This window comes from Lactuca serriola, chromosome 2, assembly GCF_051521515.1.
Source record: "Lactuca serriola cultivar US96UC23 chromosome 2, Lser_US96UC23_V15, whole genome shotgun sequence".
Lineage (NCBI taxonomy): Eukaryota > Viridiplantae > Streptophyta > Magnoliopsida > Asterales > Asteraceae > Lactuca > Lactuca serriola.
In genome coordinates, this window is record NC_136409.1 from 159,024,824 (window position 1) to 159,040,041 (window position 15,218).

The 15,218-nt window shown below is 32.2% G+C and overlaps 1 protein-coding gene across 1 annotated transcript; it reads right to left on the minus strand.

Moving 5' to 3' along the window:
- Window positions 1–3,445: 3,445 nt before the first annotated feature.
- On the minus strand, window positions 3,446–6,589 carry LOC145087162 (cysteine-rich receptor-like protein kinase 2). Its single transcript, XM_079025072.1, has 8 exons — window positions 5,981–6,589; window positions 5,387–5,790; window positions 5,140–5,262; window positions 4,897–5,027; window positions 4,591–4,801; window positions 4,260–4,491; window positions 4,000–4,159; window positions 3,446–3,837 (listed from the first exon to the last, which is right to left on the minus strand). The coding sequence occupies exons 1-8, from the start codon at window positions 6,376–6,378 to the stop codon at window positions 3,529–3,531; spliced, it is 1,968 nt and encodes a 655-aa protein (XP_078881198.1). The 5' UTR covers window positions 6,379–6,589; the 3' UTR covers window positions 3,446–3,528.
- Window positions 6,590–15,218: the final 8,629 nt, after the last annotated feature.

Here is a 15,218-nt window from a genome sequence, read left to right on the forward strand (position 1 = left end):
AAGCAAATGTTTGCTCCAACGTTCATGAGTGCTTATGAATGAGAATTTGAGCATTGGATTAAACCCACGCTCACTTAGATCACTCCATGAATTGTATCACGAGTGATTGGTGAGACGATAACATCTTATATTCTTGAAACCGAGATGTGTGAGTTGTATCTTGCAAATCGGTTGCACATTGATAATATGTAAACGCACTAGTAACTTGGTGTTATAAACATATTGTTGTGGGTGATTCGGTGAGTGAGTGCAAGCGAGCATTGAATCAAAGTTTATCCGTTCCTTTTATTCAAAGTAGGATAAAAGCGATATCTTTGGGCCCCTTGATGATTTAGTGATGAAAAACGTAAATGCTCGGTCGGGCTAGGGCTAATTTGATTTGTTCAATTAGTCAGTCGTCATAAATCGGGAATCGAGATATAGTACAAAGAGAATGATTTGAAGTCATATCTCATATGATATCTAGAATGGAGGAATATATGATCCCTTATCTAAGGACACGCGTATCTGATAGGATCAGAGTTGACAGCGGCTTTGGAAAGCTACGATTGCAGATCAGGATCTGAAGTCATACGCAGAATAGTTATTAGAATTATCCAAGTGGGAGACTGTTGGATTAGTGTCTAAGTCCATAACTATTTTGGTATGTACTTGACCCGATGGTGCATGGTCCTTTTGGGTTGCCTTCACCAAAGCAACTTGATAGGATGAATTATGGAGAGAAAGGATTAAATATGATTTATTAATATATTATGGGAATGATATATTAAAGGAGAAATCATATTGTTTAATTAATATTAGTCAATAATTAATTGGTAATTAGTTTTGTGACTAAAAGAGATTAATTACACTTAAGGGACTGGAATTGTAATTATAAGATAATTGCAATTTGGGCCATGGATTGTCTTAAATCAAGAGGTGGAAGAATTCTTATGGGAAGCCCATAAGGAAATCGTCCAAGGGCTTGATTAAAGGAGTCTATGGGTTGCTTAGGGCTTAAGCAACGAAATTAGGGTTTCCTTGTTAGATAACCCTAATAGTCTCACTATATATAGAACCCTTAAGGCTCAAAAACGTGGGGAACTTCTTTTCTAGGGTTAGAACACGTTTTGGGCAGCCTCTAACCTCTCTCCTCTTCATCCTCTTGCTTATGGTGTTTGTGAGCCATTAGAGGAGTGACACTTGTGACTCTAAGCCTTCCAAAGTCATTTCAAGGAGGAATTGGGATTGTTATTGCTACATAACAATCAAGGTACTATCTTAAACCTAATTATATGTTAATATTGATTTCCATATGCTAGAATTAGGGTTTATAGTCTTGGATTCAAAGCATGTACAATAGAGAAACCTAGATCCAAGCATTAGGGTTTGTATGAGCACATAGGATGTCTTATGACTAAAACCCATCATAGCTTTCCTCTAGGAAGTGAGGGCAGAGTGCGTGAGTGTGCTAGTGTGCAATGTATTGTTAGGGTTGCTATGGTGATCCTCTTAGACAACTACGGGTTGGTGTGGAAGATAGTATGGGCCCCTACCACTGAAAGTACAGGATCCGTATGCTTATTAGGGAAGTCACAAACCCTATGGTTTTGAAGGGAAATAGGTTACCCTGGTGTTATATGCGTTTTGTATGATATCTCCCTTGTTTATTTATTTATTTTAGCATGGCCATTACGAGATGATTTGAGGCTGGATCCAGATCAGGATCAGGAGCAGATGGCCAAGATGGGCCAACATTGATTGAGGACCATGTCATGGAGATCATTCATGAGGAGGTTGTTTCGTTTGTCCTGGGGCAGATACCAGAGCTGGTTGAATCTGTCAAGGACACTATGATGAAGTACTTTGATGACCGATATGCTACACTTTCTGATGTTGCTATTGCTGCAGCCACCGCGACCGTTGCTGCCATCGGGGATTGAGGAGAGAGAAATTTCCAGTATCGAGACTTCGACCGTACGAAGCCCCCAGAGTTTGATGGGGGGTATCGGACCCGATTGCGGAGATGAGATGGTATATGATGTGGAAGGTTGTTTGTTCATGTGTTCTTATGTAGATGACCAGAAGGTCAAGTACGCCCTGAACCTTCTTAGGTTGGGGGTAACGGATTAGTGGAGACTGGTGACTAGTTCTCATACTCCTGATTAGAGGGTTATGATGGCTTGGGAACAGTCCTTAGAGGTGTTCTATGTGAGGTATGTTCCCTTGGTAGAGAGGGAGAGACCAACCCAGGAGTACTTGGATCTGAGACAGATGACCGAGTCGGTGACGGAGATCACCAAGATGTTCACTAAGAGGGCCTTGTTTAGTCATGAGTTCGCTGCTCCAGAGCAAGCTCAAATGACTTGGTATTTAAACATAGTTTTCAAAATACGAGGGTATTCCATCCCGAGGATGACTCGACCCATCGTGGACATGCCTGGTATTTCAGCCCGAGGCTGATTAGGCCAGACATGAGTGTTTGTGTTTATTCCTTGTTTTGTGTGGTGGTATTTTGGGAGTAACTCACTAAGCTTTGGGCTTACATTTTTGGGTTATATTTCAGGTACCTCAGATGATCGCGAGAAGACGCAGGCTTGATCGTGCACATCATCATGTTTTTGTTATGATTTTGTGAAAACTCTGATATTAAACATATTTTGAAAACTATGTTGTATATAAATATGATTTCTGGTTGGTTTAAAATGTTAAAATTTTTCATGAATTTTATAGGTGTTACAAACTATATTTGGCGTAAGATATATCGACGACTTATTATCTTCTAAAGTTTTGAGGAAACCACGTTAATCCTTTATTTCTTGCCTAAGGTATACCTACGACTTATTGTCTCTATATATTTCTCTGGTTAAAAACTTTTGGTCAACTCTATACCAACGACATGTCGTCGGTATAATGAAAAAGTAACGACAACATATGTTGTTTGCATATATGTCATCTACATAGGCCTTATTTCTTGTAGTGTACACACATTTTATAAGCATATCATCTCAACCAAATATTTTTTTATGTTTGTTAATTTGTCATTTTGATTTAAGTTTTATATTTAAACTTTGTAACTATTTAAAAAATATAGTTTTTAAATATTTGTTTCGGATTTTTGATTTATGTTCTGAATTTAACACCAAACTAAATTTATTATATTAATATTTATGAATGGTGTTTCAATTTAATAAATTAAGGACATTAAATTTATATTTAGAATTTTAAATCGTATTTAAATTAATAAATTAAATAATTTATATTAAAAATTATGAATTGATTATGAAGTTAAAATAATAATAGGTTTAATATATTAATTAAAATAAAAATTGAAAAGTCTTGAGCTTTCAAAAGACATCACACTGTTTTTGATAATTTTATATTAGATAATAAATAAGAGAAAATATACTTTATAATTTATATTAGACAATAGATAAGAGATAAAATATAAAAGATCACCAAGACAAGGCAGGAATCCTGTTTGTGATAATTTTATTGCATTTATTCATACAACCCTTAAAAACAGAAAACCTTTTATAGATAGCAAATTTAACGGCCTGAAAGATGAACAGTTGAGGCAGTGGCATCCGAGCCCGACGATTCGGTTGTAACCAGTTGAATTTTCACCTCATCTTCGGTAATGGTAGGCCTTACTGGTGGTCTTTCTCTTTCCTCTAGTGTTTTTTCACTTAAAAGTGTAACCACTTCAGACATCGCGGGTCTAGCTGCAACAGTTGGCTGAGTACACAATAATGCTATCTCTATGATTTTCATTGCATCTTCCGTTTCATATTCACTAGGGTCTAGTTTGTTATCCATTAAATTCATTTGTGTGCCACTCTCAAATAGATTCCATGCCTATGATACACATAACATCATAAAGGCTAGTGAGAACAAAATCAAGGTTAAATTCTCCATGCATACACAAATTATTACTTCATGGAATGGACAACATCATTAATACCATAAATGAATAAAAATGTTTTTAAATAACAAAACCATTAATTTTGAGATACGTACATGATCAAGGAGGTTTTGAGTGACTGATTGATCGTCTATGACATCCATATACCTCTTTCCACTAATGATTTCGAGGACCACGATACCAAAACTGTACGTATCAACTTTCTCTGATAATCTCCCATGAATGGCATATTCTGGTGCTACATAACCACTATTCCTGGTAAGATATAACAATTCATATTACAAAAACATTTTTTTTTAATCAAGAGAAAGTTATTTTTGTATTAGCTAAATCATATGTATTAATTTAAACATACAAGGACCCTGCGAATTTGGTGCTGACATGAGTCTTATCTTCTGGTAGTAGTCTTATAAGGCCAAAATCTGCTATTTTTGGCTGAAATTCATTGTCAAGTAGAATGTTGCTGGTTTTTATATCTCTATGGATTATGGTAACATGGTATTGTTCATGTAGATAAGCAAGACCCCTTGCTGTCCCAAAGATTATGTCAAACCTTTGTTTCCAGTTCAGAATCCTTCTTTTATCACCTGTCATTAAGTAAAAATACCTTTACTAGACGCTAATATAGAGATAGTGAATATTTGGTAATCCAAGCGCTCAAAGCTAAGTAAAATTTTACAACTCACCATATAGGTATTGATCAAGGCTTCCATTTTCCATGTACTCATGGATAAGAAATAAGTGGGGGCCTTTGTTACAATATCCAAGAAGACGTACAAGATGTTTGTGATGTACGTTACTTATGATCTTAAGCTCATTATTGAAGTTTGTCATTCCGCTACTGGATGCCATAAATGTTTTCTTAATTGCAACTGCATCTCCACCCTTGAGAGTTCCCTGCATTATGCCATGCATCATAAAAAAATCGTCAATTGTTAGTAAATAAACGAATATACTGTAAATCCAAATAATGACCTTGAAAGATATATTACCTTGTATACTTCTCCAAATAACCCTCCTCCAAGTTTGTTCTCATCACTGAAATTATCAGTGGCTTCCTTTAAATCATTGTAGCTATATGTAGATGGGCCTTGAAGGAAATCAGTTGATCCAGTTGACATATCTAGCAATTTGAAACCAAAAATGTAAATATAGAAACACATTAGGATTGTAAAGAAAGAAGCTGAAACAAAAGTCCATATATATGTAATTAACAAGTTGAATCTTGTCTTTACCTCGTTGGCCTCTACCTTTCTTTTTGGATTTGCTACACCATAAGAAAAATGCAAGTATGAGCAACAAAAAACACACACCTCCTACAACTCCCCCAATTATGTATCTCTTCTTGTTTGAATCTCCTGTACATAAAGCATAGATTTCGAAATATTCATTCTAACTTAACAAACTACACAACTCATGAACAAAGTACCAATGGCCAACGGAATTAAAATGTTTCGATTTCTAAAAGATTAGAGGTCCCACCATCATCGCCAAGGAATGATGAAATATCAGTTGTCTGGTTTTGAGCAAAAAATGGCGTCCTGGAGTACCTCATGAAGCATCCATTGTCCATTGCTCGACCAACTGAAGTAGTAGGAAGACAATCATATAGAGACTTGGATCTCAACTGTAAGCATTCTAGACAAACACTCTGGCTTACTTTCAGGTTACACTGAGCAATAGCATACACTGTCGCATTACCACCATCTTCTTTCCTAGTGGAAAGCGCATAGTAATCCGATGTTCTTGGGGCAGCAATTTGAAGGTCTAATAGCAACTTTTCTGCTGCTTTTCTGAACTCTGTTGGCTGTGGTGATGGTGTGCCATCACATCGTACAACACCAGCTTGATTATTAGCCTCGTTGTAGAAATCATTGTTCTCATATCTATATCAAAACAACCCAAATTAGCATGAAACATATATATATTTCGATCCATGAAATTAGTCTACTAATCTTTGATGCTTACAAGATACACATGTCCTTTTATGCATTCAATTACGTAAAGTTAATACTAATAGTTAATAGATTTTAGGGAACAAGTAAGAAGAAAATTGAAAAAAAAAAAAACATGCACCTGACATCGCAGTCACTGTAAAAAACATGAGCACCATTACCAAGGCCACATGCTTTTAGAGCATTAACAGCATAGTCGAAACAAGCCAGACAATCTGGGATGGAAAGATATCCTCTACACCATGCGAGGCCCCATACAGACTCGCCGTTGAACAAAGTGCGAGCTGCAGCAAACTTGGTGACGGATATCTGCTGGCGAAGGCTAGAAATGGTGGCGTTAAGGTTGCTCAAGAAATAGTTTCCGTTCATACCTTTGTATTGACTACAATAATATCCCATGATAGTGCTATTTATATCAGTTGGCTGTGATGTCACTTGCTCCGCCATGTTTATGAGCACCACCACTACCACCAGGGTGGCCGCCAAGCAGAACAACCGCAGCTCGTACACTGGCTTCATGTTTATCTTTTTTTTTGGGGGTTATTTTCTTTTTAGTTTAGAATTAACTTTGTTTTAATAAAGTTGATGTACAAAGATGAAGTTTTTTTTTTCATGATTTAAAGAACATGACAAAGCCTTTGAGAGGAAGCTCGTATGACATTTCCGAAGGTAAATTTCCACTAATAAGTCAAACTAGGAGATGGATATGTATTTAGAGGCTATGTATCATGGAAAAGGAATAAAGGATTTGTATATCCTTTGTGGGAGCCTGGGAGGGATAATATTCCAAAACATTAATTATTGATTTTTGATCAGCGGAGGAATCTGCTAGGAGACCATTCACATTATTGAGCATGAGAATTAAAATATTATAAATAAAATTAAACAAAAAAAAAAGTAAAAGAGATAGTCGTAGCGGGCTTTGCACGATCTAGAAGTTAGTTTTTTTTTTTTTTTTATCGAGGAACATGTGACGTCATTTCATTGGTGGTTTGTCGTTAATTATAGTTTATTATTCGCGATAATGACTTAAAAGAGTAATAATTTTTTGACTTTGTATACATTTGGTCACTGAGTTTTTTTTTCCGTCCACATTTACATATTCAACTTGTTAAAGTGTACACATTCAATCCTTATAACCGGCTACTCCAGTTTAGCCTCCAGTTTAGCCAGTAAAAATGACTTAATAAGGTAATACTCCCTCCGTCCCAAAATTATTGTTCACATTTAACTTTTTAAGTTTTTTTTGTTCAACTTTAACCATAAATAATTTAATTTTTATAATATAAATTTTTATGCAAGATATATGAATAGATTGTTTTTTAAATGTATCTTAATTGTTATAAGTTTCATCAAAAATTATATAACACAAATAAAGTTATTTATAGTCAAAGTTGACATGAAAAGACTTCAAAAGTCAAACGTGGACAATAATTTTGGGACAGAGAGAGTATATTTCTCATTTTATACACATTTAATCCTTAATATTTTTGTACACATTTAGTCTTTAATATTTTATTATTATTCATTATTTTTTTTTACAAAATAAGTCATTATTGTTTTTGTACTCATTAAGTACTTATGAATGAATTCTTAAGGTTGTTTCACATTATATCTTATGTGAGATAGTCATTAATGATGTGTTCTAGGCTTTTGATGCTTATGTCCATCGTGATCTCGACTACTTTGTTGCTTAGGTTATGTGTTCTGAACGTTACAACTTCTTCATACGATCTTCATTTTTAACGATCTTTATATTCATATGTTCATATTTTAGTCTACTACAACTTTCGTTTAAATTATTTCCGTCAAAAACTAATATATTTTTACTTACAATCTTTACATACATACGTTTCTTATGAATGTATGTATGAATGTTTATTTATTTATTTATTTTTTTATAAAATCTTAAGTAAAAATATATTACATTTTAACGGGAATAATCTTAACGAAAATTATAGTAGACTAAAAAACGAACACGTTGATATAAAGATCGTTAAAATCTGATATCAACAGGGGCAGATCCAGTGTAGATCCTGGGGTAGCCCAGGATGCCCCTCCAATTTTTTGCAATAGTGTAATTTTTTTAGGAAAAATCCATTTTTATGTACTGTATATATAAGCATCCCCACAAAACTAACCAAGAAGGTTCGATCGGCCATAAAAACTTGATGTCAAACGACTGATAAAAAGAAGAAGATGGAATCCAAATCAAAGCTAACATTCTTGTAAAGAACGTTATATTTCTTGTAGTTGGAGTATACATTTTGCCTTATATAAATAACGTTAAGAAACCTAAGAAATTAGTATCTTATATAAAGAAAAAAGATTGTGAGTTGGAAAAAGATAGAATAAGAAATTAGTATCTTATATAAAGAAAAAAGATTGTGAGTTGGAAAAAGATAGAATAAGATGGTGAGCGGCTGAAGTAATATCTGTCTTGATTTCAAAACCCTAAACATTCATTTTCTTTACATATATATGGACATATATACCAAAGTGGCCCTCTAACTTTTGGTCCTTATTCACATTGATAATTGCTTTAATTTTTTTTTTATTTTTTTTAATTAGCAGCCCAACAACTAACATAAACGCATTTTTATGGTATTTATATTATTATTTTTATTTTTTATAATAAATATAATATATGATGCCATCATGTTTTTTGGACCTTCCAATCAGTTTGACCACTTGAACCATTGATTCAAAAGATATTTCAACTTCATGTTTATATAACAAGACTTAAGGTTAACTAAGGATTCGGTTAAGGTTTTGGTTTAAAACGGAAACCAAACCGGGGAAACCCAATTACAAACTGAAAACCGAAACATCGAACTGATGGTTTGGGTTCTGTTCGTTTTAAAAGTTTCAAAACTGAAGTTGTCGGTTGTAGGTAAAAACCGTCCCAACCAGACCCATGCTCAGCCATTGTGCTGATACCCCAAATTTTTTTTTTGGGATACCCCTTTACTTTAACCCTGGCTCCGCCACTGGATATCATATGAAGAAATTACGACGTTCAGAACACAAAGACCTAAGTCAAACCACAAGACTTACACAACTAAACAGTCGAGATCTCGATGGACATAAACATCAACAACCCCAAACACCTCATCAATGATTGTCTCACGTAAGATGTCGTGGGAAAAACCTAAAGAAATCATACATAAGTACTGAATGAGTACAAAAAAATGACTTATTTTGAAATAAAAAATATTAAAGACTAAATGTGTATAAAAATAATAAGGACTAAATGTGTACAAAATCATAAATATATTACCCTATAAAATCATTTTTTGTAATTAACTTAGAATAACCGGTCATAAAGACTGAATTTGTACAGTTTAACAAGTTGAAGTGTAATGTAGACGAAAAAAAAAAAAAAAAAACTCAGTGACTAAATATTTACAAATCAAAAAATACATTACTCTTTTAAGTCATTATCCCTTATTATTATAAAATAATAATTAAATATATCCAAGTTTATCATTTATTTTGGGTTGGAGTGTATTGTTAACCAAGTTGATAAAAAATCATGATGTGGTTTACTTATGTATATAAAAACACATTCGCAATGGTTGATATGTTTCTGGTCATGATAGTTTTGAGGGCCCAACGGGGCCAAGTCTCTAAATATATACAGACAGTTAACATGTGAATATGACGGGGAGCATAGGGCATATAATAATGTTAGAAAAACAAATATGAATGGATATGCATGAGGCATCTTCTTCCAGACGCAATATGCCTACATTCAACATGATAGTTTTTCTACCATGTGATTAAATATTTTTTTTTCCTTGAATATGAGGGCATTGTAATGGTGTGTACATGATTTGACATTCTTTCAGTTTAGGGTAATCTCTAAGTATGCCATTTGTTATGGAAGAATTTGCAAAGAGGTTGGCATTAAGGCTTAGTTGTTCCTCTAGTATTTTTACTAGTGTGTTGGACCTTATTAGAACTATCATTTGTGATCTTAACGAATTTAAAGTGATACTTCATTGACTTATGAGAACAAAATAAAACATATCAATCTCTACTATTATCACAAAAATAATAGATATTATATAGCGTCCTAAATATTATATTATGCCGGTTTATCTAATTATTATTTTCGTTTTAGCTTGACCAACAATTGAATATAAATATAACGTCCTAAATATTATATCATGTCACATAAATATTGCAATCATTTTAGGTAGAAATAACCTAAAAATATAATATTTATGAATATTATACTTAAATTTCATTATACGGGTCATCATCCAATTACTCTTTTGGGTGTATTTAATAACAACTTAATTTTTAAAATTTCATGTCTAACTAATTTCAATATCAAACTTAACCAACTTTTATTTTTGAACAAATTACTGAAATCGTCCCTATAATTTAGTTAAAATTGCGAGTTTGGTCCCTAACTTTTGTTTTGCATTCGGACTGTCGTTACAGTATGATTTCGTTGTGTTTTTAGTCCATGCCACATTGAAAAGACTATATTACCCTTTATTTTTTATGTTTCAGTTTTTTTATTATTTATTATATTAAAAAAATTAATAAAACATGTGGGGCCCAGTTGAACTCTTTTATCTCCTTAACATTAACCTAAATCATGTCCTTCCCTTTGATTGAAACTCATCTTCATCTCCCTCATTCTTCTCCATAAACGGTACTGTCATCGGACCCATCACTCAAACACCACCGTTGCCATCATCTGGGGTAAATCAAACGCAGGAAGCACCTCCCTTTGTTGAACCTAAATCGCTCCACCACCATCGACCTGGTGACTGCTTCCTTCCACCATCGTAAGTGGAGCGCTGTGTTGGAAAATGAGACAATCAGACCTGTCAATGCCTTGAAAGAAGTTTCCTTCCACCGCCACCGTTGTCTCCTTCTCTATAACCCGACCACCATCATTCCCATAAAAAATCTTTGAAAATTAGACCACCAATTCAAAAATCGCGAAGATTGTCGTTCCCCTTTAACCTAGCTTCTTCTTAAAATTGTCTTTGATTTTTGGGATTCCATCAAATTTTTCTTTCATCTCCGATTTTAGGTTAGATTTTGGGTTTTGATTTCCAGATTTGGTTTTGATTTCGGGATTTGATCTTGGTATGGTTTTGATTTCCGAGATTTAATCTTTGGGTGTCACCTGATGAAATCGATGATATAGGTGGTGGTTGCTCCGGAATATGTGGATAGTGGTGGTGACAGAATAGGTGGGCGGTGTTGTCGGTAACCGATGCTGGTTACCGGTGGAAGTGGCAATATAAATGGGCCCCACATTTCTATAAATCATTTTCTTTAATTAGTAAATAATAAAAAAAATTAAAAAAACTGAAAATAAAAAACAAAGGGTAATATAGTCTTTTCAACTGTGGCAGGGATTAAAAACGTAACGAAATCATTCTGTAAGGACAGTCCGATTACAAAACAAAAGTTAGAGACCAAACTCGCAATTTTGACTAAACTACAGGGACAATTTCAGTAATTTGTTCTTTATTTTTATTTGGTTTAATGACTTAAACATAACATCAAAATTACCAATTGTCGCTTAATATTAAGGTCTAATTATATATTAGTGACATCTAATTTAGCATAATGTGTAAACCATATTTTATTGTTGATATTAAAATTTATCAAGTTTATGTATTTATTGGAAACAAGTAATCCATGAAGCATCACTACTAGAAAAACGGAATAGCAACGAATACCTTATTCCTCTGTGAAACCCATTTCTGACAGAATCATCAAGAATTATTAGGTTGGTTATAAAAATGGCCGCAGGTAAAGAATTTCCGATACAATTTATGACGGATTTCCGATAAACCTCCTGTGACCTTGTTTGACTCAATTATTGACGACCTTACGACAGATTAACGACGGATACTTTTAGCTACAGATTATCATCAGATACCTTTAGCTACAGATTTCCGACATATAGTTTTAGCACAAATTACCGACAGATAGTCTTAGTGACGGAATACCGCTAGTTCCTTATGGGCTTTTCGTGACAGATGTTTCCGTCACTATTCTGCCAGTAAAATGATTTTAAAATTAGTAAACAAATTTAAAAAAAATCCAGTTATTTTTTCACACAAATACAGAAAAAGAAATAAATTAAACAGCTAATAATAGTCCAACAAAACTAATTAAACATCCTAATAAAAAGTGTCAAACAAAATACAATCTGTTGTCAAATACAATTACCAATTGTTTTAGATTAGAAACATAAAACTAATTTTCATTTGGCAGATATCCGGGTGGATTGTTTTGGTTGAAATATGTCGTCATTTGGTCTTCAAATAATGCTTGCCTTCATCGTATATCTGCCATTTTCGAGTCCCTTTACGTTACCCACTCTCCCTTTGCGCTTCGGTTTCTTGCATGCTATCAATTTCCCTATGCAACCTTTCTACCTAAAAAATGGCAAAACAGACATATATATGGTAAGTAAATCTACTAAGTTTTTAAATCGTTATAGCAATATACTTTAGTTTGTTATACGAACATGTTATCCGTTAAATCCATAATAACAACATACTATACTTTTTATCTTATATAGCAATGTACTCATAATAACAACATGCTTTGATTTTTTTATCCATTACAAAATTCAACGTACTCAAAAGTCATAATAACAACATATTATCTTTTTTTTGTGAAATGATAGAAATGTACTCATAATAATAACATATTTGATTTTTTTTATCCATTATAGCAATGAATATACTCACAATAACAACATACTACACGTTTTGTCCATTATTGCAACGTATTGATAACAACAATATACTTTGAATTTTTTATGCACTATAGCAATCAATGTACTCATAATAACGACAATCTAAACTTTTTTTTTCCATTATAGCAACGTACTCATAATAACAACATACTCCGATCTTTTTTTTTTTTTTTTTTTTTTTTTATCAATTATCGCAATCAATGTACTCATAATAACAAAATATTATAATTTGGTGTCCATTAAAGAAACATACTCGTAGTAACAACATACTTTAAGTAATTAATCAATAATTTTTATCAATTAAATCCATAATAATAACATACTATACTTTTTGCCTATTATAGTATCATACTCATAATATCAACATACTTTGATTTTTTTTATCTGTTGTAGCAATTAATTTAATCCATAACAAAAATATATTATAATTTTTAGCTTATATAGTAATGTACTCATAATAACAACATACTTTGACATTTTTTATGCATTATAGCATACACCTTACTCATAATAACATCATAATATACTTTTTCTCCATTATAGAATGTACTTACAGTAACAACATACTACACTTATTGTCCATTATTGCAACGTATTGATAATAACATTATACTTTGGATTTTTTATGCATTATAGCATTCAATATACTCATAATAACAACATACATTACTTTTTTTCCCATTGTAGCAATGTACTCATAATAACAACATACTCTAACTTTTTTTTTTTTTTTTTATCAATTATAGCAATCAATCTACTCATAATAACATCATATTATACCTTTTCTCCATTATAGAAACATACTTATAGTAACAATATACTTTGAGTTATATATACATTATATTTATCAATTTAATCCATAATAACAACATATTATACTTTTTGCCCATTATAGCAACATACTCAAAATATCAACGTACGTTGATTTTTTTTATCCATTGTAGTAATAAATTTAATCCATAATAAAAACATACTATAATTTTTATCTTATATAACAATGCACTCATTTGAACAACGTACTTTGACTTTTTTTTTATCTGTTATAGCAATCAACGTACTCATAATAACAACATACTATATTTTTTGTCCATTAAAGCAATGTGCTCATAATAATAAGATATTTGACTTTTTTTCTCCATTATAGAAATCAATGTACTCAAAATAACAACATACTATATTTTATGTCCATTCTAAAAATGTGCTTTAATAACAATATACTTTGATGCTTTTATCCATTGTAGCAATCAACGTAATCATAATAACAACATACTATACTTTTTGTCCATTATAGCAATGTGCTCATAATAGCAACATACTTTGAATTTTTTTTATGCATTATAGCAATTAATGTTTTCATAATACCAACATATTATACTTTTTTCCATTATAGCAACATACTCAAAATAACGACATATCTATTTAATCTATAATAACAACATACTATACTTTTTGCCCATTATAGCAACATACTCATAATACCAACGTGCATTGATTTTTTTATCTAGAGTAGCAATAAATGTAATCCATAATAAAAAAAAACATACTATAAATTTTATCTTATATAACAATGTACTCATTTGAACAACATACTTTGACTTTTTTTATCCATTATAACAATTATTGTACTCATAATAACAACATACTATACTTTTTGTCCAATATAGCAATGTGGTCATATTAATAACATATTTGATTATTTTTCTCCATTATAGCAGTCAATTTATCCATAATAACAACATACTATATTTTTGTCCATTATAACAACGTACTTGAATAGCGTTATACTTTGATGTTTTTATCCATTGTAGCAATCAATGTACTCATAATAACAACATACTATACTTTTTGTCCATTATAGCAACGTACTCATAATAACAACATACTTTGACTTTTTTTATCCATTATAGCAATCAATGTATTCATAATAACAACATATTATACTTTTTTCTATTATATCAACATACTCATAGTAACAACGTACTTTGAGTTATTTAGGCATTATAATTTATCTATTTAATCTATAATAACAACATAATATACCTTTTGCCCGTTATAGCAAAATACACATAATACTAACATACTTTGAGTTTTTTTTATCTATCGCAACAATAAATTGTATCCATAACAAAAACATACTTTACTTTTTTATCAACTATAGAAATGTACTAATAATAACAATATACTATACTTTTTGTCCATTATAGCAATATACTAATAATAACAACATGTTATACCTTTTTATTCATTATAACAATGTACTCATAAAAACAACACATGTAACATCTAGTCTTCAATGATGTTTTTCATTCGTTTGTTGGGAGTTTTTAGTTCAAAGGAAAGTTGAAGGATGGGTCGGAGGAGGTTGTTGTTTATCGCAATCGTCGAAATCTGAGATTTAATGTTTCACATGACAGCGGGGCATGGTGGAAAGGTTGCCATGGAGTGGTGTCGACCCTTGGTCTAATGGTCTTTTCTTGATAAATCGGCCTATACAAGGATTTCTAAACCCTAGGGTTCGTCATTTACAACCTCCACAGCCTCCGGAACATCACTTGAGAGAAACCCTAGCCTCATTTGAGTGTTGTGAGCCCAACCTCTCTCATAAACCCAACTT